The following is a 23365-nucleotide window of genomic DNA, read 5'->3' on the forward strand; positions in this document are numbered from 1 at the left end:
GGGGAAATAGTGTTAGACACCTCCGGGGAAATAGTTTTACACACCTCCGGGGAAATAGTGTTAGACACCTCCGGGGAAATAGTTTTGCACTCCTCTGTGGAATATAGTGTAACACACCTCCGGGGAAATATTTTTACACACCTCCGGGGAAATATTTTTACACACCTCCGGGGAAATAGTTTTACACTCCTCTGTGGAAATAGTTTTACACACCTCCAGGAAAATAGTGTTACACACTTCCGGGGAAATAGTGTTACACACCTCCGGGGAAATAGTTTTACACACCTCCGTGGAAATAACTTTACACACCTCCAGGGAAATAGTTTTACACACTCCTCCGTGGAAATAGTTTTGCACAGCTCCAGGGAAATAGTTTTACACACCTTCATGGAAATAGTTTTACACACTCCTCCATGGAAATAGTTTTACACACCTCTGTGGAAATAGTTTTACGCACCTCCAGGAAAATAGTTTTACACACTCCTCCGGGGAAATAGTTTTACACACACCTCCGTGGAAATATTTTTACACACCTCCAGGAAAATAGTTTTCACACTCCTCCGTGGAAATAGTTTTACACACCTCTGTGGAAATAGTTTTACATACCTCCGGGGAAATAGTTTTACATACCTCCGGGGAAATAGTTTTACACTCCTCTGTGGAAATAGTTTTACACACCTCCGGGGAAATAGTTTTACACACCTCCGGGGAAATAGTTTTACACTCCTCTGTGGAAATAGTTTTACACACCTCCAGGAAAATAGTTTTACACACCTCCGTGGAAATAGTTTTACACACCTCCAGGGAAATAGTTTTACACACCTCCAGGAAAATAGTGTTACACACTTCCAGGGAAATAGTGTAACACACCTCCGGGGAAATATTTTTACACACCTCCGGGGAAATATTTTTACACACCTCCGGGGAAATAGTTTTACACTCCTCTGTGGAAATAGTTTTACACACCTCCAGGAAAATAGTTTTACACACCTCCGGGGAAATAGATTTACACCGCTCCGGGGAAATAGTTTTACACTCCTCTGTGGAAATAGTTTTACACACCTCCAGGAAAATAGTGTTACTCACCTCCGGGGAAATAGTTTTGCATACCTCCGGGGAAATAGTTTTACACACCTCCAGGAAAATGTTACACATCTCCGGGAAAATAGTGTTACACACCTCCAGGGAAATAGTTTTAAACACCTCCAGGAAAATAGTGTTACACGCCTCTGGGAAAATAGTTTTACACACCTCCAGGAAAATTGTGTTACACACCTCCGGGGAAATAGTTTTACACACCTCCAGGAAAATTGTGTTACATAACTCTGGGAAAATAGTTTTACACACCTCCGGGGAAATAATTTTACACTCCTCAGTGAAAATAGTTTTTTACACACTCCTCCAGAAGAGAGGCAAAATACTGAGACTTGTTTCCATCCATTTTTTCAGAGATTCCGCAGAAAGCCCAGAGACTGAAGCAGTACAAAGAAATCATTGCTGTTCTCCCGAGAGCCAACAGACGGACTCTTGCTGCTCTGATTGGTCACTTATACAGGTTTGTCCTGTTTAGTTTATCAGTTGTTTAAGCAGGGAGCTGTTGAAAAGTTATGCTTGTAGGATGCAAAGTTTTAGATAAAGTTTTTCAAGAAACCGTTTAACCAATAGTGATGCTAAAAAAAGATGCTGCAGCTGCTGCATGAACTTCAGAATGGCTTCCTCAAGCAAGGTTTTCACTGCACTAATCGGTAATATCCTCGGAAATGTTAACTCAAAAGCTCCCCTCTCTGAATGGTGATCAGCTTTCTAATTGGCTCAAGTATTTGTTCCACCTGACTCTACTAATATCTCGCTTTTTTAAAACTTCTTTCACATAGAAGATATTGGGTGCAATCTTGTTCTGAATTTGTCAAAGTGTCCTGCTCAGACTGAGAACTGGGGCATCGCTCTCCAGTCGCACAGGCTCGGACTGAGAACTGGGGCATCGCTCTCCACTCGCACAGGCTCAGACTGAGAACTTGGGCGTAGCTCTCCACTCGCACAGGCTCAGACTGAGAACTGGGGCATCGCTCTCCACTCGCACAGGCTCAGACTGAGAACTGCGGCATCGCTCTCCACTCGCACAGGCTCAGACTGAGAACTGCGGCATCGCTCTCCAGTCGCACAGGCTCAGGCTGAGAACTGGGGCATCGCTCTCCACTCGCACAGGCTCAGACTGAGAACTGGGGCATCGCTCTCCACTCGCACAGGCTCAGACTGAGAACTGGGGCATCGCTCTCCACTCGCACAGGCTCAGACTGAGAACTGGGGCGTAGCTCTCCACTCGCACAGGCTCAGACTGAGAACTGCGGCATCGCTCTCCACTCGCACAGGCTCAGACTGAGAACTTGGGCGTAGCTCTCCAGTCGCACAGGCTCAGGCTGAGAACTGGGGCATCGCTCTCCACTCGCACAGGCTCAGACTGAGAACTGGGGCATCGCTCTCCACTCGCACAGGCTCAGACTGAGAACTGGGGCATCGCTCTCCACTCGCACAGGCTCAGACTGAGAACTGGGGCATCGCTCTCCACTCGCACAGGCTCAGACTGAGAACTGGGGCATCGCTCTCCACTCGCACAGGCTCAGACTGAGAACTGGGGCATCGCTCTCCACTCGCACAGGCTCAGACTGAGAACTGGGGCGTAGCTCTCCAGTCGCACAGGCTCAGACTGAGAACTGGGGCATCGCTCTCCACTCGCACAGGCTCAGACTGAGAACTGGGGCATCGCTCTCCACTCGCGTAGGCTCAGACAGTTAAAGCTGGTATTGCATTTACCCACAGTTCAAGTCTGTTAATATAGTTAACCTTATAATAAAATAGAGTTGCACCACTTCCAGTATTGGTGACCTGTTTGTGATCCAGAACACCCAACACATCATGGTTTAAGGAGTGAACTGGTCAAGTCCAGATAGCCATACCTCAGCGTACAGCGACAACCAGCAACGATACCCACGCAAAATGTTCAAAATCCGGGTTCCGCCGCAGCTCCAGTGCCACGGCGATCTCCGCGAAAACTGGCGGGCATTCCGGCAAAAGTTTGAAATCTTCCTGCTGGCAGCCGAACTGGAAGACCTGGCCGCTCCTGAAAAAACAGAGCTTCTCCTCACCATCGCCGGTGCCAGAGCAGAAGAAATCTTTTAAAAATTCATGTAGTCCAAGGGGCAAAACAGGAGCGACTTCAGGCAGTCCTGGACAAATTTGGAAAATACTGTGAGGAAAACACACTCCAACCAGCAAGAGAAGGTAAGAGAAGCGCCAGTACTCACCTCGAGGCCGAAATCCCGGAGCAGAGAACAATTGTGGTCGGCGGCCATCTTTCTAAAGGAACTGCACATGCTCAGTTGCGCGACGCCGCGCGTGCGCAATCACGAAAATGGCCATCAGTAAAGGAACTGCGAGCTGCGCATATGCAAACGCCTCCGACGTGCTACGTCACGCGCGTCATGACGTCAGAGGCCCCTGATCACGCCCATTTAAAGGGGAAACGTCCCAAATCAAAGAAAAAATCTTTTAAAGCCGTAAAACAACCTTCCTTCACCTGGAATGACAGCACAATGCCTCAAATTGAACCAGGAAATGAAATAAACCTCCGAAGAACCCTGCAACAAGCAGTTACCTACCCCCCAAACCGAGTCTCATTCCGACTTCCCGCAGACCAGTGACACCGAGGACCCGAGGGAGCCTTTTCCAGTCGCTGTTATAACAAAGAACAGGCTGTCCCCAAATCAAAACCACCAGCCGCTGTCGGTGCACAGCATTGATCCAGATGACGAGTGGTGTGCCACCCTGATGGTCAACCGATCCCAGATACGATTCCGCCTGGACACTGGTGCTTCCGCTAATCTCCTAGCGTGGTCAGCCTTTCAGACCCTTGGGGTAAAACCAGCCATTCTTCCGTCGACCTGCCAACTAGTAGACTACAATGGCAACGTCATTCCTGCTACTGGTTCATGCCAACTCGAAGTGACGCACAACTCGCGAAAAGCCTTCCTTCCCTTCGGGATCGTGGGCTCCTCGAAGGACTCTCTGCTAGGCGCACAGGCGTGCAAACTCCTAAACCTCGTTCAACGAGTACACTCTCTCCAGAGGACACGTCTGCCTTCCAGGATGCGGACTTCAGGGCGCAACTCAATGCCATCATCGACCAGCACCGCGACGTTTTCGAAGGCATGGGCACGTTTCCATACACTTACAAAATCCTGCTCAAACAAGACACCAGTGGTTCACGCACCTCGCAGAGTCCCAGCACCCCTCAAGGACCGCCTCAAGCAGCAGCTGCACGACCTCCAGGACCAAGGAGTGATCTCCAGAGTGACGGAACCAACCGACTGGGTCAGTTCCATGGTGTGCGTAAAGAAGCCTTCCGGCGAGCTCCGGATCTGCATTGACCCAAAGGATCTGAATCGCAACATAATGAGGGAGCATTACCCGATCCCCAAGCGCGAGGAGATCACGTGCGAGATGGCTCAGGCCAACATCTTCACCAAACTTGACGCCTCGAAAGGATTCTGGCAAATTCAACTAGACAGGTCCAGCAGAAAGCTGTGTACCTTTAATACCCCGTTTGGCAGATACTGCTACAACAGGATGCCGTTTGGGATTATATCGGCATCAGAAGTATTCCACCGGATCATGGAGCAAATGATAGAGGGCATTGAGGATGTGCGCGTCTATGCTGACGACATCATAATTTGGTCCACCACCCCGCAGGAGCATATCAGTCGCCTCCAGCGTGTTTTCAAATGAATACGGGACCAAGGCCTTCGCCTCAACAGAGCCAAATGTTCCTTTGGCCAGACGGAACTCAATTTCCTAGGGGACCACATCTCCCAGTTGGGTGTGCGGCTGGATGCGGACAAGGTGGCAGCCATCACGGCCATGCAGAAGCCAGCGGATAAGAAGGCGGTCCTCCGATTTTTGGGCATGGTCAACTTCCTGGGGAAGTTCATCCCCAACCTCGCCTCCCATACCACAGCTCCCCGGAACCTGGTCAGGAAGACGACAGACTTCCAATGGCTTCCCGCCCACGAGCGCGAATGGGAGGAGCTTAAGACCAAGCTTACCACGGCCCCGGTATTGGCATTTTTTGATCCCACGAAGGAAACAAAATTTTAACGGATGCCAGCCAATCCGGCATTGGGGCGGTGCTCCTGCAACGCGATGAGGCCTCATCATGGGCCCCCGTTGCATATGCGTCACGTGCCATGACCCCCACGGAACAGCGCTACGCGCAGATCGAAAAGGAGTGCCTGGGCCTATTGACTGGGGTCGACAAATTTCATGATTATGTGTACGGCCTCCCCCAATTCACTGTCGAGACCGACCATCACCCACTGGTCAACATTATACAAAAAGACCTGAATGATATGACCCCTCGCCTCCAGCGTATTCTGGTAAAACTCCGGCGGTACGATTTCCAGCTCCTATACACCCTGGGCAAGGACCTGATCAAAGCCGACGCTCTGTCCGGGGCAGTCAACACCCCGTGTGACCCAGAGGGGTTTGTCTGCCAGGTTGACGCCCATGTGGCCTTCACGGCCTCTAATCTGCTGGCCACGGATGAACGCCTTATCCACATTCGCCGCGAGACTGCGGCTGACCCCCTACTACAGCGTGTCATGCGCCACATGACGGACGGGTGGCTCAAGGGCCAATGCCCACAGTTCTACAATATCAGAGACGATCTGGCAGTAGTCGATGGTGTCCTCCTGAAGCTGGACCGCATCGTGATCCCGCACAGCATGTGCCAGCTCATTTTGGAACAGCTACACGAGGGCCATCTTGGCGTGGAGAAGTGCCGACGGAGGGCCCGAGAGGCAGTGTACTGGCCCGGCATTAATGAGGACATAGCCAACACTGTGCTCAACTGCCCCACCTGTCAGCGGTTCCAGCCGGCCCAACCACGTGAGACCCTGCAGCCCCATGAGTTGGTCATGTCCCCTTGGTCTAAGGTAGGCGTTGACCTGTTCCACACGCTGGGCAGGGACTATGTTCTGACCGTAGACTATTTTTCAAACTACCCGGAGGTTGTACGCCTGCACGACATCACATCATCGGCGGTCATCCGTGCCTGCAAGGAGACCTTTGCTCATCACGGCATCTCACTCACTGTGATGTCGGACAATGGCCTCTGCTTCGCGAGCCAGGATTGGTACAACTTTGCCAGCAGGTACAACTTTGTGCATGTGACATCCAGTCCCCTGCACCCCCAATCCAATGGCAAAGCGGAAAAGGGCGTCCACATCGTCAAACGGCTCCTCTGCAAGGCCGCCGATGCAGGATCCGACTTCTACCTCGCCTTGCTGGCCTATCGTTCGGCCCCACTCTCCACGGGCCTGTCACACCCTCAGGACCACGGTGCCGTCCATTCATGTCCCAGACCTCGACCATGTTCCGGTCCTTCAGCGGATGCAGCTGTCTCGTGCACAACACAAGGCGGCACATGACGCCCGTGCAGCTGATCTCCCTGCTCTGGCTCCAGATGACAACGTCCGCGTCCATCTTCCGGAGGGGGGCTGGTCTGCAACTGCTGTGGTTCTTCAGCAGGTGTCTCCCCGTTCGTTCCTGGTTCGTCTGCCAGATGGTTCCATTCGCCGCCGCAATCGGCGTGCCCTTCGTCTCGTTCCACACTCGCTACGTGATCCTCCACCAGTGCCACGCCCTCCTGTTGTCCCCAACCTGGACTATGTGGAGATTCCGAATACTCTGCATCCCCCTCACTCTGCCGTGGCCCAGCCCGTTCCTCAGCCGGTGGCTCCTGACCCACCCTTGAGGCGGTCAACCAGAATTCGTCGCCCACCTCAGAGACTTGACTTATGAGTTTTACGATGTTGGACTCTTTGATCTGTTCTTTATCCTGTTTCATCGTTCCAGTAGTTTGTATATAATGTTCATTTCGTTGTTGGTGTGACACCCTGTTTCTCTGCACCAGGCACCTTCCCGTGTAAATAGATTAGCCTCATGTACATAGTCATGTAAATAACACGCACACACATAGTCAGGTACATTCACTACACAATATTTATTGTCACGCAGGCACATATTCTTTATATAAAAGGGGGGATGTCATAATATACACCAGTATATCATGGTGCAGACACACACACACTGATGGACATGCAGTGGGACCAATCAGCATACACAACACCGCAGCCAATCACCAGTGAGAGCACACGCACTATAAAGACAGGGGACAGGAGAGTTCCTGCTCATTCTAGTAGCAGCCAGCTCGGAGCACAGAGCTCACAGCCTGCAACACAGACATTCACCATGTGCTGAGTGCATCACCTGGTTAGGACTAGGCAAGGGTCAACAGTTAAAGCTGGTATTGCATTTACCCACAGCTCAAGTATGTTAATATAGTTAACCTTATAATAAAATAGAGTTGCACCACTTCCAGTGTTGGTGACCTGTTTGTGATCCACAACACCCAACACATCAGTCGGCGCAGGTTTTGAGGGCCGAAGGGCCTCTTCTTGTGCTGTACTTTGCTTAATTTGTTCTCATGAGATTTTAAGGAGGGTTCGTTAAACAACTGGCCCTGCCGGAAGCTGCTGCTGGCTGAACTTTCCTGCAGGTCAATCTGACTGGAGAGCTGGAAAGGTCTTTACTTTCAACCAATAGAGAGTCCCAGGTTAGGGAGCGAGAGCGAGGCTGTGGCCCTCCAGCTTTTTGATCAAACCAAAACTAAAAACCGGATGAAGCCTTCCTGTCCTTGGCAGAACATTCCAGAACGGTCAGCAACAATCAGCAAAGACTATCAGCTAAGAGGCCAGCAAAGTAAACAAGATGCACTGCAGTAACTCACCAAGTTTCAAAGAATAAGAAATGTACAGCACAGGAACAGGCCCTTCGGCCCTCCAAACCTGCGCCGACCATGCTGCCCGTTTAAACTAAAATCTTCTATTCTCTATTCTCCCTCTATCCCTCTATTCTCATCCTATTCATATATTTGCCCAGACGCCCTTAAATGTCACTATCGTCCCTGCTTCCACCGCCTCCTCCGGCAGCGAGTTCCAGGCACCCACTCCCCTCTGTGTAAAAAAACCTCCCTCACACATCACTTTGAAACTTTGCCCCTCGCACCTTAAACCTATGCCCCCTAGTAATTGACTTTTCCACCCTGGGATAAAGTCTCTGACTATCCACTCTGTCTATGCCCCTCATAACTTTGTAGACCTCTATCAGGTCGCTCCTCAACCTCCAAGATAAACCAAGTTTATCTCATAGCTAACACCCCCCATACCAGGCAACATTCTGGTAAATCTCTTCTGCACCCTCTCCAAAGCTTCCACATCCTTCTGGGAGTGTGGCGACCAGCAATGGACGCTGTGCACCAAGTGCAGCTAAGGCTGCAGCATGACTCACCAGTTTTTATTCTCCCCGTGTCTGCGTGGGTTTCCTCCGGGTGCTCCGGTTTCCTCCCACAGTCCAAAGATGTGCAGGTTAGGTGGATTGGCCATGCTAAATTGCCAAATACTATGGGTGCGACTTGGTGACACAATGAGGCAGGTGGAACTCATGAGATATGCAACGCTCAAAACGCCTCACGAGATTGATCAAATTCTCATGAGACGTCGCGATTTAGATCTCTCCTTGCTGGCCGAGATCCAGATTGACATATTTCAGTGAGTCATTAGGCTAATTTAAATATGACTGTGCCGTATTCCCCCGGGGCCCAGGAACTAACAGCCTTGCCTGGGAGAGATCGCCAAGGCACCGTTGAACACAGGTTTCCACAAACGTGGACCAGGTGTAATAGCAACTGGATGGGGTCTCCCACGCGCCTTTGAGAGCCCTGGGTGCTCAGGCTCTGGGCAGGGTGGTACCCTTGCACTCTAAGTGACACCCAGGCACATTAGCCCTGCCACCCGTCAGCTGAAAACATCTTGGCTGTTGGGAAGCCCTTGGAAGACTTCATCTGGGATCTAGCGGCCACGGCGTGCTCCCATTGCGACACGACGTGGCCAGTAGATCTTGCGCTCTGTTTGTATCCTGTTAAATTGTACCCAAGGTGCAGTTGTGTTGAAATGTCATCAATTTGAATAATAAAACTTTGTTCTCCACAGATACTGCATGATCTACTGAGTGTTTCCAGCTTTTTCCGTGTTCATATGTAATATATTAAAATTGGATTGTTGTTCAACTATTGTATATCCTCATGTTTGCTACAATCATCAGTAAATGTCACTAATTTGTGTGTTTTAAGGGTAGATTTCAGAGCAGAGTTTTGGATGAGATTTAAGGAAACTATTAGAGGTGATATTCATGATGCATGTTACAGGGTAAGACGCTTTGTTATGGCTCATTGAGTCTGTGCCATAATATTGTGAAATTCATGTTCATTAACTGGGGAGTGTAAAAGATCTGAAAATGCTGCGAAATCTACTTACAATAGAATGAGACACTGAGCTCCACAATATTCCACCTTAGTTTTGAGTTGTGTTTCCTCATGTGAACAGGGTTCAGAAATGTGCAGAGCTGAACCAGATGTGCACCAAGAATCTGTCGCTACTTTTCGCTCCCAGCTTATTCCAAACAGATGGGCAAGGAGAGCAGGAAGTCAGAGTGCTTGAAGACCTGATTAATCACTATGTGTCAGTGTTTGATGTAAGTAACCACATCTGGATTATATCATTATGAATGTTGTGCCTGATGGGCCATGTGGTATCTGAATCATCATGTTACAATAGACAAACATTCTCAGTAATTCGGAGAAGCTTGGACGTCTTGGACATCTGAGATGGAAGAGAAGATCTAGTATATGGCATCAGCTAGTTATATGTTGAATGTTTTTGATGACACTTCACAAGGAATATGAGACTCTGAACCTCGATGTCCCTGTTGGACCTCAGCTTGAGAATTTTTCTGTTGGCTCAGAAACCAAAAGGTGACATCTAGATTGAAGTGAGACCTGTCACTAAGGGTGACAGGCGAGAAATGCAAAATATATTGCTGTGTTGGACAGTGTCTCGAGTGAGGAGGGCGCTGGAGTGAAATGGGAAGGTTGGATAATTAAATCAGAATGAGTCACGTTCCATCATCTCCTGCAGTTTTCTTTCTTTAACATCCTATAAGACCTTGAATGAATTTCTGATTATTTTATTGGTCGTCATTTTCCATCAGAGAAGTGAGTTTTACTAGAACATGAGAGAGGGTTAGGGTTAGGATTAGGGTTAGTTGGTGAGTTGGGTACTTCAAGGACCCTTCATGTTGATTTCCTGATTTCCCATTTATTTTACTCAGTCGTGATCATTTAATGGACACATTTCTTTAAGTTGAGCAGAGGAAGTGAGGAACTCAGAAGTTGCAAAATAGTACACTGTGCAATCACTATTTAGATTTCTAACAGAAGAACACAGACTTTCTGGCACCTGAGAGATCAGAGGGGTTTGGTTCAATTGGTTGGCTGGTGCTCAATGCCAAAGACTGTATTCTGCCCGGCAACAGACCGTGATTGCCGTCAGTCAGCTGGGAGATTAAGAGAAGAGGTCTGTCTGTGAGTTCTCCCACCCACAGGTTCCCCATTCAGCACATTGTGTCAGTACAACTCCTGGTAAGATGATCCAATTTATCTCACTCCTACCGTTCTTTCCCCTTGGCTCTTCAATCATTTCCCTTCAAGAATTCATCCAATTCCCTTTTGAAAATTACTATTAAATCTGCTTTCAGCCATTTCAGGGCTTGCATTCCTGATCACAACCCGTCCAAGAACGTTTTTCTTATGTCACACCTGATTCTTTTGCCAATTACCTTGAATTTGTTTCCTATTGTTTGGTGTGGCTGAACAGATACAAAGTAAATGTTTGCTTATCGTTCTCTTTCACAACAAAGAAAACTGCAAGAACAATTGTGATAAATAAGAAGGCCAGTGGATTCTCCAATTCATTGCAGGAAAGCTGCAGGTAGTTTAAGACCCACTTACCCTTGAACCATTGCACACCTTCATGCCGCCTGATTTTCAGGAACAATATTAAATGTAGCCCCTACCCCTTGTGCCTGTCTGATAAGATCTTCAGATGGTCTCTTCATTTATTTGCTGCTGTAAAATCTGTTTTTAAGTAAGAGACATAAATGTTTATTGTGTAGTCTCCAGTGTGACTCACTGTTGTATGTGACAGATTGATGATGACCAAGTGACTCAGATGGATTTGGAAAACAGTTTAATCATGACATGGAAAGATGTCCAGGTAGGTGGCAAATCACATCTTTTTAAAAAGTGATGAATGGTTAACATCATCATCTTGATAGACTCCAGGAGTTGCTTTACAGGAGGAGCATTATCTCACCAACATTTGGCACTAAACCATTTAGAGAGACATTCGGACAGATGGCCAAATACTTGGCCAAATCTCCTTTCGAGAGATTCCATTGCATTGACCTCGGGTCCACTTTGATAATGTGACCCCTGGCTCCAGCCCCACTAGACTTCATAAAGAAACTTAAGAATTGTTAAAAGGGGCAGAAGTTTTTATATGAAAGGATAAACCAAGTTGATTTGAGGAGTTGAGAGTTCAACTTGAGGTGAGAGATGCTGGAAAGTCACAAAGGCTGGTGGATGAAGAAGGGCCGAGGGTGGAGTTTGGTTATGTTGTGACCATCACATAGCCTGGGAAGTAGTTGCCTGTTTATTTAATATCATTTTACACACGAATCTCAAGAATAATCATCCTTGAATGAAAATGCAAAAGGGATTATTATAGTTCTATTTACAGACTGGATTGTTTACTTGGGCTGTGATAGAATCATTTCAGATCACATCCTGGCCGTAGTAATCCCAAATTCAGTCATGTGCTTCTTTGGCGCAGCCATTGTTATACACTCTTTGGGAATGGGAATTCTGGATAAATCACCATGATGGGAGAGCTTCGCGGTGGTTGCCAAAATCCTGGAAATAGCTGAAAATCCAAAGTCCCGCCCATGAACCCATCATTTTCCATCTTTGTGGAGACGGGACTGGACTCAGGCTGGGTTTCACGCATATGCGATTCGCACACATGAGTGTGGAATCAGGACTGTGCGGATTAGAACAGGTAAAACAAGGTATGAACTCTCGAGGAATACGAGTTTCCCCATTGAAGGGGTGGTTCAACGGGGCACAAAACCTGGTCATTGGATAAACATATGGATGATAAGGGAATAGTGTGGATGGGCTTTAGAGTGGTTTCACAGGTCGGCGCAACATCGAGGGCCGAAGGGCCTGTACTGCGCTGTAATGTTGTATATTCTATATTGTATTCTATATTCTATTAACCTGTCTGATTGATGTATTGTGCGTGAATTGAGAGTATATTGTTCCTGTTTGGTTTACAGCTTTCCCAGGCTGGTGATCTAATTATGGAGGTTTATGTTGAAACAAAGATCACAGACTGTTGCATTACACTCAGGGTGAGTTTGAAATGTGTGAGAAATCTATCAATTCCTCAGAGCAACCAGTAGGTTTTCTAGCACATGATTCTTGGTGCTAGCAGAAGAGGTATGACCCCTTGTATTGTGATTCACTTATTTTTAGTACAATTTTCTGCATTTCTGTTATGCAATACAGTTTATAAATCAAGAAATATAAAAGTAATAAAGAGAATGAAGGTAAACAATCTAAATCAGTTGCATTTGTGTAGAGAGGGTTTGGAGGTATGGGGCAGAGCCAGTTACCGTAGAACGTGACAGGCCCATTGCTCACTGTCACAGCACCTCATTGGTCTTAAGCACAGGATAGCACAGTGATTATGTCACTGGACGAGTAATCCAGACCGACGAGTTCAAATCCAGTCGTTGCAGCTGAGGAATTTAAATTCAGTTAACTAAAAAAAACCTGAAATTAAAAACGAATACAGCTATTCGACTATGGTGTGCCTCACTCCCCCAACTGACCAGGCAATATTACTGGATTGTTATCTAACAAAACAGTTACTGGGCAGCATGGTGGCACAGTGGTTAGCACTGCTGCCTCACGGCGCCGGGGTCCCAGGTTTGATCCCGGCTCTGGGTCACTGTCCATGTGGAGTTTACACATTCTTCCTGTGTTTGCGTGGGTTTTGCCCCCACAACCCAAAGATGTGCAGGCGAGGTGGATTGGCCACGCTAAATTGCCCCTTAATTGGAAAAAATGCATTGAGTACTCTAAATTTTTTTTTAAAGTTACTGGTTCACAAATGTCTTTTAGAGAAGGAAATTTTCAGTCCTTACTTGGTCTGTCCCACACGTGACTCCAGACCCCACAACAATGTGGTTGACTCTTAAATGCCGTCTGAAATGTTCAAACAAACCACTAGGCTGTGTTTGCTGTTGCTTCAACGACAGGGGTGCATCCCAGGCAGCCACCTGTATCCAGCATTTGGACGAGGAAACTAAGTGCAATACCTCCAAATTTGCAGATGATACAAAATTGGGTGGTAGGGTGAGCTGTGAGGAGGATGCAGAGATACTTCAGCGACATTTGGGCAGTCTGAGCGAGTGAGCATGGCAGATGCAGTATAATGTGGATACATGAGGTTATCCGCTTCAGTAGCAAAAATAGGAGGGCAGATTATTATTTGAATGGGTGTAAATTGAGAGCGGTGGATACTCAGCGAGATCTTGGTGTCCTCGTGCATCAGTCGCTGAAAGTAAGCGCACAGGTACAGCAGTTAGCAAAGAAGGCAAATGGTATGTTAGCCTTCATAGCGAGAGGATTTGAGTATAGGAATAAGGATGTGTTGCTGCAATTGTATAGGGTGTTGGTGAGGCCACACCTGAAGCATTGTGGGCATTTTTGGTGTCCTTATCTGAGGAAGGATGTTCTTGCTATGGAGGGAGTGCAGAGAAGGTTTACTAATTTAAGTCACCCAATCTATATGCAGATCAAAGTCACCAATAATCACAGATGTTCCTGTCTATTACTATTCCCAACATTACTCCTGCAGTTTGGTGGTTTGTATACCATCCCTACCAATGTTTTTTTCACAGAATCACAGAAAAATACAGGGCAGAAAAAGCCCATCGAGTTCACACCGCTGCACCAAAGGCCCTGAGCTGCCGATCCTAATCCCATTTGCCAGCACTTGGCCCATAGCCTTAAATGTCATGACGTGCCAAATGCGCATCCAGGTAGTTTTTAAAGGATCTGAGACATCCCACCTCTCCCACCCTCCCAGGCAGTGCGTCCAGACCCTCACCACCCTCTGGGTAAAAACGTTTTTCCTCCAATCCCCCCTGAACCTCCCACCCCTCACTTTGAACTTGTGTCCCCCTCGTAACTGACCCTTCAACTAAGGGGAACAGCTTTCCCTTATCCACCCTTTGATGTTTCTTAACTCGACCCAGACAGATTCCACATCACCTGTGCTAATATCTTTCCTCAATATTGTATCAATATCTTCTTTAATCATCAATGCAACTCCACCATCTTTTCCTTTCTGGCTGTTCTTCCTAAAAACTGAATAACCCTCAATGTTTAGTTCCCATCCTTGGTCACCTTGGAGTCATGTCTCCATAATCCCAACTGTACATTATCCCTTTACATTTATTCAGTCTCCAGAGCACTACCCTGTGTCTCTGGATTATGTGTCATTGGGAATACCACTCCACCACTGCCTCCCCGAAAGACACTTCCTGAGATAACCATTTCTAGATATGACTGTAATGCTCCAGAAAGCAACACTTTTCTGTGTAATTTGCATAGAACATAGAATTTACAGTGCAGAAGGAGGCCATTTGGCCCACCAAGTCTGCACCGGCTCTTGGAAAGAGCGCCCTGCTTAAGCCCACACCTCCACCCTATCCCCGTAACCCAGTAACCCCACCTAAACGTTTTGGACACTAAGGGCAATTTATCATGGCCAATTCACCTAACCTGCACATCTTTGAACTGTGGGAGGAAACCGGAGCACCCGGAGGAAACCCACGCACACACGAGGAGAACGCGCAGACTCCACACAGACAGTGACCCAAGCCAGGAATCGAACCTAGGACCCTGGCGTTGTGAAGCAACTGTGCTAACCACTGTGCTACCATGCTGCCCCTAATTGAAGACAGGCAAATATTTTGACAGTTTAAATGGATGGTGTGTATTGCTTTACTCTATCTACTCCATGCTCTATCTTTCTTGGGGAATATGTGATGGGACACTGTACAGTGCATTTTTTTCTGTGGCTAGGCAGTGCTATAAATGCTGGGGATTTGCAGCAAGTGGGGGGGGGGGGGGGGGGTAGGAGGCGGTGAAAGCACAGGGGGCAGTGGGCCAGAGACAGCGAATGAGGCAGCAAGTACTCCACGAGGACAGGATGGCACAGGAATAAACCAGTGCCACTACCCAACAAGTGTATCAACAATGGGAGATTTGGCACAAATACTAGCAATGCAGTGGGTGTCAAATGGGTACATGAAACTGTTCCTGTTTGACATCAGGGGCGAAATTCTCCTACCCGCCCCGCCACATTTCTGCGTCGACCGGCCGGCGGGAGTCTCCGTAACACCGGCCGGTCAATGGGGTTTCCCAGTGTGGGGCAGCCCCACGCCGTCGGGAAACCCCCGGTGCCGGCAGAACGGAGACTCCCGCCGGCGGAGAATGACGCCCCAGGAATCACACTGAATAAAAAATACATGAATAATTGGTATTCATTTTGGGTTGTATATTTATAAGTTACTGTTTCTGTGTTTTTTTAACACTGGAATGTCATTTCTACACCTACACTTACAGGTATCACCTACAATGACATCAGAGGAACTGACAAATCAAGTGCTAGATATGAAGAACATATTAGCTGGAGAAAAGGAGGTCTGGGTTACTTTTGAAGCTATTGAAAATGGTGAATTGGGTGAGTGGTCAAACCTTTTCACTGGGTGAGTGGATGAATATTTTCTGTGGAATGAGTGGTTTAATTAACCATTGGCCTTCACTTCAGGATGATGGCCTCCTGCCTTGCTGTTATTTTCAATGTTAGTTTGTGGAAACCGTATATTCACAACAGGTTTCTGTATCCAACCTACTTATTGGATGGTTCAATACTGTTTTCTGATATCCACAGAGCGCCCTCTCCACCCAAAGGAAAAAGTTCTGGAACAAGCTCTTCAGTGGTGTAAACTAGCAGAACCCAGCTCAGCGTTCCTGGTCGTGAAGAAACTCCCTGCAGGAGAAGGAGGAAATCTTTACTCAGGTAAAGGCTCGTTTCAACCATGATATTTTAGTGAAATGCACAATCTACACAGCAAAATATTTTGGGCTCACACTGCATAAAACCCAGTAATCTGCTCAGGGTCCAAATAAAAAAACAGAGTTTCTTGAGTGTACTGTGCTGTCTTGTTTATCCCAGTACTGCACTTTTGCTTGAATAAAGTTTGTTTTGCTGATCAGCGATCAAAACTAAAGGGGTGAAATTCAACTCTAGCAGCAATGTAAAGCAGGAATGGAATATTAAATAGTGTATGATAAACAGATAATCCACTATTACCTCTGTTGAGGATGAATTTCACTCTGATTGTGGGCGAAGTAGAGTTTTGTTGTGTTCAGCCAAACATATCGATCAACATATATCAGACATATAACATTTCTGCAAATTGATTCATATTAATTCCCATGTGCATCAAATGCAATATAAATCTTGTTGAATTGGTGCACATGCTCTCGTATCAGAATAGCTATCTAGACCCCACAGGAAACATTGAATAGTTGTCAATTCAGGCTCTGGCTGCAGTGGTAAATTTCACAATGATTGTTGACACAGGTTAAGTAGTTCCAAGGGTTTGTCATTTCTTATGATCTGGCAGATGGTAATTGCCAAGCAAACCAAATCCCAAAGGGAAACTTGACTAATGTATCATAACACTCTTTTTTTTGTACTCTCACCACAAGAAGATAAGTTTACCAAATTTAGAAGCTACAAATTCCACTAACACATTTGGGATTTTAAACACAAATTTAAATTTTTATTAACGAGATAAAAGAAAGCTGAACCACACAAAATTACATTTACACAGTTAAAATTGATTGCACAAAATATTCCCACAAATATACTTCCCACTTGATCTGGCTCCCATGTTAACACCCTTTAAGCAATGATACCTGAGATGTTTAGCTATAAAAATTCCAGTAACGATACTTCCAAGGCAAAGCTATTTTAATTTCAGTGAGCCATACCACACAATCTCACTCCTCAGCTCCACTCTGTAGTGGAGAGTCAAAGCTTCAGACACCAGACTGCTTTTCCGACATCAAGACTTTCCAAGTTTAACAGGATGAATGATTTAAACTGAGCTTCTCTGGCTTGGTTGGAAGGCTAGTTCAGTTCTTTTCCGAACACAGAGCGGTACCCCAGGAGGTTTGACATGACAACCAAGGCGCCCAACATCACTCCTTAAGTATTTTTTTGCCTATTTCAATTTTTGATTCCATTGTTCTTAACCCCTCTTTGAAACTTAACTTTCCCAGAATAAAAAACACTTTCATGTTCTCCTTATTATCCCTACTTTCAGATCAAATAAAATGTAATAACCTTGCCTTATTTATTCATGAACTTTTCCAAGTTGTGAACCCTTTTATTCCCCTTTGAAATTTAACAGTTAAAAACAGCCCCACACTTATCTCCTTTGCCGATTCCTACCCACTGCTTGTTTAATACTTATGGAAACCTAACTTACCATCCATACTTCAAATGTATGCCTTTAACACTTACATTCCTTTGATAAGACTATAAGACCATAAGACTTAGGAGTGGAAGTAAGGCCATTCGGCCCATCGAGTCCACTCCACCATTCAATCATGGCTGATTTCAACTCCATTTACCCGCTCTCTCTCCATAGCCCTTAATTCCTTGAGAAATCAAGAATTTATCAACTTCTGTCTTAAAGACACTCAACGTCCCGGCCTCCACCGCCCTCTGTGGCAATGAATTCCACAGACCCACCACTCTCTGGCTGAAGAAATTTCTCCTCATCTCTGTTCTAAAGTGACTCCCTTTTATTCTAAGGCTGTGCCCCCGGGTCCTAGTCTCCCCTGCTAATGGAAACAACTTCCCTACATCCACCCTATCTAAGCCATTCATTATCTTGTAAGTTTCTATTAGATCTCCCCTCAACCTCCTAAACTCCAATGAATATAATCCCAGGATCCTCAGACGTTCATCGTATGTTCATCGTATGATGCCCTAAATCTTGTAGACAATCAGTCCCCAGATTAATTAAATTATGTTTACCAGAGTCTCTCTCACACACACACACACACACACATGTCTACTCCACAGGATAACACAATAAACCCAGAAATGAAATGAAATGAAAATAAAAATGAAAATGAAATGAAAATCGCTTATTGTCACAAGTAGGCTTCAAATGAAGTTACTGTGAAAAGCCCCTAGTCGCCAAATTCCGGCGCCTGTTCGGGGAGGCTGTTACGGGAATGTTCAACATATCATCTCTTATCACATCTCCTGGCCCACGGGCAAATGAACTGCAATGATTCTAAAAATACGGTTTCATTTTCTCAACCCATAATGCCTTACCTACGCGAGCTGCAGAAACTCCACCTGAACAGTCTAACATTCTGGTGTCAAAACCTTTCTGGAAGTATCAAAGGATCGTGGTCAGTATAAATAAATGTTGCTGAAGAACTATTTGCAACGAAAACTTTTAGATATTGCAAAGCAAATACCAAACTTAGTTTCTTTCTCGATGGTTGAATATTTCTTCTGATCTACATTCAGCTTCCTTGAAAAATAACCCACTCAATTCTCAGTTTGTCATCTTGTATTAACACAACACCCACATGAATAGTGTCAACAGCCAACATAAACCACTTGGTATAATCAGGAGCTGCTAGAACTGATGTAGTCGCACAATTTCCAAGCTGTCAAATGCACTCTGACACTCCTGTGTCCTTTGGAATTTTTGTTTTTTGTAATAATCCAGTCAATGGAGCAATGACAATCTAAGATTCCAACAAAATCCACTTGTGCCTGTAAATCTACAAACTTCTCTTTGGAATGTTTCTGCCGCATTCTTCATGTCAATTAGCATGACTTTGTAAACGGGATGGTTTTCTGGACCAATACATTGAGGAACCAACAAGAGAATGGGGGCATCATGGACTGGGCGTTGTGCAATGAGAAAGGATTAGTTGCCAATCTAGCTGTGAGCGAACCCTTGGGGACGAGTGACCATAATATGGTAGAATTCTTTATCACGGTGAATAGTGAGGTAATTGATTCTGAGACCAGGGCCCTGAACCTCAATAAAGGTAACTATGATGGTATGAGGCATGAGCTGGCTATGATGGACTTCGAAATATTACTGAAAAGAAGGACAGCAGACAGGCAATGGCAGCATTCAAGGAACAAAAAGGTGAACTCCAAAAGTTTATTCCTATTTGATGCAAAAGTAGAAAGGACGCGAGGTTTGCTAGTGTCACACGGGAGGGTTTAAACTAGTATGGCAGGGGGGGAGGCACCGGAGCAATAGGTCAGAAGGTGAGAGCGTTGAGGGAGAACTAGGGAATAGGGACAGTGGGGCTCTAAGGCAGAGCAGACGGGGAAAAGTTGCTGAACACAGCGGGTCTGGTGGCCTGAAGTGCATATGTTTTAATGCAAGATGTATTACGGGTAAGGCAGATGAACTGAGAGCTTGGATTAGTACTTGGAACTATGATGTTGTTGCCATTACAGAGACCTGGTTGAGGGAAGGGCAGGATTGGCAGCTGAACATTCCAGGATTCAGATGTTTCAGGCGGGATAGAGGGGGATGTAAAAGGGGTGGCGGAGTTGCGCTACTAGTTCGGGAGAATATCACAGCTGTATTGTGGGAGGACACCTCAGAGGGCAGTGAGGCTATATGGGTAGAGATCAGGAATAAGAAGGGTGCAGTCACAATGTTGGGGGTTTACTACAGGCCTCCCAACAGCCAGCGGGAGATAGAGGAGCAGATAGGTAGACAGATTTTGGAAAAGAGTAAAAACAACAGGGTTGTGGTGATGGGAGACTTCAACTTCCCCAATATTGACTGGGACTCACTTAGTGCCAGGGGCTTAGACGGGGCGGAGTTTGTAAGGAGCATCCAGGAGGGCTTCTTAAAACAATATGTAGACAGTCCAACGAGGGAAGGGGCGGTACTGGACCTGGTATTGGGGAATGAGCCCGGCCAGGTGGTAGAAGTTTCAGTAGGGGAGCATTTCGGGACCAGTGACCACAATTCAGTAAGTTTTAAAGTACTGGTGGACAAGGATAAGAGTGGTCCTAGGATGAATGTGCTAAATTGGGGGAAGGCTAATTATAACAATATTAGGTGGGAACTGAAAAACATAGATTGGGGGCGGATGTTTGAGGACAAATCAACATCTGACATGTGGGAGGCTTTCAAGTGGCAGTTGAAAGGAATTCAGGACCGGCATGTTCCTGTGAGGAAGAAGGATAAATACGGCAATTTTCGGGAACCTTGATAACGAGAGATATTGTAGGCCTCGTCAAAAAGAAAAAGGAGGCATTTGTCAGGGCTAAAAGGCTGGGAACAGACGAAGCCTGTGTGGAATATAAAGAAAGTAGGAAGGAACTTAAGCAAGGAGTCAGGAGGGCTAGAAGGGGTCACGAAAAGTCATTGGCAAATAGGGTTAAGGAAAATCCCAAGGCTTTTTATACGTACATAAAAAGCAAGAGGGTAGCCAGGGAAAGGGTTGGCCCACTGAAGGATAGGCAAGAGAATCTATGTGTGGAGCCAGAGGAAATGGGCGAGGTACTAAATGAATACTTTGCATCAGTATTCACCAAAGAGAAGAAAGTGGTAGGTGTTGAGTCTGGAGAAGGGTGTGTAGATAGCCTGGGTCACATTGAGATCCAAAAAGACGAGGTGTTGGGTGTCTTAAAAAATATTAAGGTAGATAAGTCCCCAGGGCCTGATGGGATCTACCCCAGAATACTGAAGGAGGCTGGAGAGGAAATTGCTGAGGCCTTGACAGAAATCTTTGGATCCTCACTGTCTTCAGGTGATGTCCCGGAGGACTGGAGATTAGCCAATGTTGTTCCTCTGTTTAAGAAGGGTAGCAAGGATAATCCAGGGAACTACAGGCCGGTGAGCCTTACTTCAGTGGTAGGGAAATTACTGGAGAGAATTCTTCAAGACAGGATCTACTCCCATTTGGAAGCAAATGGACGTATTAGTGAGAAGCAGCATGGTTTTGTGAAGGGGAGGTCGTGTCTCACTAACTTGATAGAGTTTTTCAAGGAGGTCACTAAGATGATTGATGCAGGTAGGGCAGTGGATGTTGTCTCTATGGACTTCAGTAAGGCCTTTGACAAGGTCCCTCATGGTAGACTAGTACAAAAGGTGAAGTCACACGGGATCAGGGGTGAGCTGGCAAGGTGGATACAGAATTGGCTAGTTCATAGAAGGCAGAGAGTGGCAATGGAAGGATGCTTTTCTAATTGGAGGGCTGTGACCAGTGGTGTTCCACAGGGATCAGTGCTGGGACCTTTGCTGTTTGTAGTATATATAAATGATTTGGAGGAAAATGTAACTGGTCTGATTAGTAAGTTTGCAGATGACACAAAGGTTGGTGGAATTGCGGATAGCAATGAGGACTGTCAGAGGATACAGCAGGATTTAGATTGTTTGGAGACATGGGCGGAGAGATGGCAGATGGAGTGTAATCCGGACAAATGTGAGGTAATGCATTTTGGAAGGCCTAATGCAGGTAGGGAATATACAGTGAATGGTAGAACCCTCAAGAGTATTGAAAGTCAAAGAGATCTAGGAGTACAGGTCCACAGGTCACTGAAAGGGGCAACACAGGTGGAGAAGGTAGTCAAGAAGGCATACGGCATGCTTGCCTTCATTGGCCGGGGCATTGAGTATAAGAATTGGCAAGTCATGTTGCAGCTGTATAGAACCTTAGTTCGGCCACACTTGGAGTAGAGTGTTCAATTCTGGTCGCCACACTACCAGAAGGATGTGGAGGCTTTAGAGAGTGTGCAGAAGAGGTTTACCAGAATGTTGCCTGATATGGAGGGCATTAGCTATGAGGAGTGGTTGAATAAACTCGGTTTGTTCTCACTGGAACGAAGGAGGTTGAGGGGCGACCTGATAGAGGTCTACAAAATTATGAGGGCATAGACAGAGTGGATAGTCAGAGGCTTTTCCCCGGGGTAGAGGGGTCAATTACTAGGGGGCATAGGTTTAAGGTGAGAGGGGCAAGGTTTAGAGTAGATCTACGAGGCAAGTTTTTTACGCAGAGGGTAGTGGGTGCGTGGAACTCGCTACCGGAGGAGGTGGTGGAAGCAGGGACGATAGTGACATTTAAGGGGCATCTTGACAAATACATGAATAGGATGGGAATAGAGGGATACGGACCCAGGAAGTGTAGAAGATTGTAGTTTAGTCGGGCAGCATGGTCGGCACGGGCTTGGAGGGCCGAAGGGCCTGTTCCTGTGCTGTACATTTCTTTGTTCTTTGGAACTGTGGCCAAACCATGGTTTACAGGGGAAATTAGAGATAGAATTAGATTCAAAAAAGAAGCATGCAAATTATCAAGAAGAAGGAATAGACCTGACCAAAGAACAAAGAAGAATTCTCTCCAGTAATTTCCCTACCACTGAAGTAAGGCTCACTGGCCTGTAGTTCCCGGGATTATCCTTGCTACCCTTCTTAAACAGAGGAACAACATTGGCTATTCTCCAGTCCTCCGGGACATCCCCTGAAGACAGCGAGGATCCAAAGATTTCTGTCAAGGCCTCAGCAATTTCCTCTCCAGCCTCCTTCAGTATTCTGGGGTAGATCCCATCAGGCCCTGGGGACTTATCTACCTTAATATTTTTTAAGACACCCAACACCTCGTCTTTTTGGATCTCAATGTGACCCAGGCTATCTACACCCCCTTCTCCAGACTCAACACCTACCAATTCCTTCTCTTTGGTGAATACTGAGGCAAAGTATTCATTTAGTACCTCGCCCATTTCCTCGGGCTCCACACATAGATTCCCTTGCCTATCCTTCAGTGGGCCAACCCTTTCCCTGGCTACCCTCTTGCTTTTTATGTACGTGTAAAAAGCCTTGGGATTTTCCTTAACCCTATTTGCCAATGACTTTTCGTGACCCCTTCTAGCCCTCCTGACTCCTTGCTTAAGTTCCTTCCTACTGTCCTTATATTCCACGCAGGCTTCGTCTGTTCCCAGCCTTTTAGCCCTGACAAATGCCTCCTTTTTCTTTTTGACGAGGCCTACAATATCTCTCGTCATCCAAGGTTCCCGAAAATTGCCGTATTTATCTTTCTTCCTCACAGGAACATGCCGGTCCTGTATTCCTTTCAACTGCCACTTGAAAGTCTCCCACATGTCAGATGTTGATTTTCCCTCAAACATCCGCCCCCAATCTATGT

The 23365-nt window shown here is 46.4% G+C and overlaps 1 protein-coding gene across 5 annotated transcripts in view; it reads left to right on the forward strand.

Annotated features, from left to right (window-relative positions):
- The window catches only part of arap3 (ArfGAP with RhoGAP domain, ankyrin repeat and PH domain 3), an 806627-nt gene that overhangs the window by 557986 nt on the left and 225276 nt on the right, over positions 1-23365 (forward strand). For all 5 annotated transcript variants that reach the window (XM_072512821.1, XM_072512820.1, XM_072512825.1 and 2 more), the window contains 6 exons: positions 1450-1555; positions 9498-9645; positions 11157-11225; positions 12349-12423; positions 15713-15830; positions 16041-16169. In XM_072512821.1, coding sequence (XP_072368922.1) covers positions 1450-1555; positions 9498-9645; positions 11157-11225; positions 12349-12423; positions 15713-15830; positions 16041-16169 — 645 coding nt within the window. The remainder of the gene's footprint in view (positions 1-1449; positions 1556-9497; positions 9646-11156; positions 11226-12348; positions 12424-15712; positions 15831-16040; positions 16170-23365) is intronic.

This window comes from Scyliorhinus torazame, chromosome 7 (assembly GCF_047496885.1).
Source record: "Scyliorhinus torazame isolate Kashiwa2021f chromosome 7, sScyTor2.1, whole genome shotgun sequence".
Lineage (NCBI taxonomy): Eukaryota > Metazoa > Chordata > Chondrichthyes > Carcharhiniformes > Scyliorhinidae > Scyliorhinus > Scyliorhinus torazame.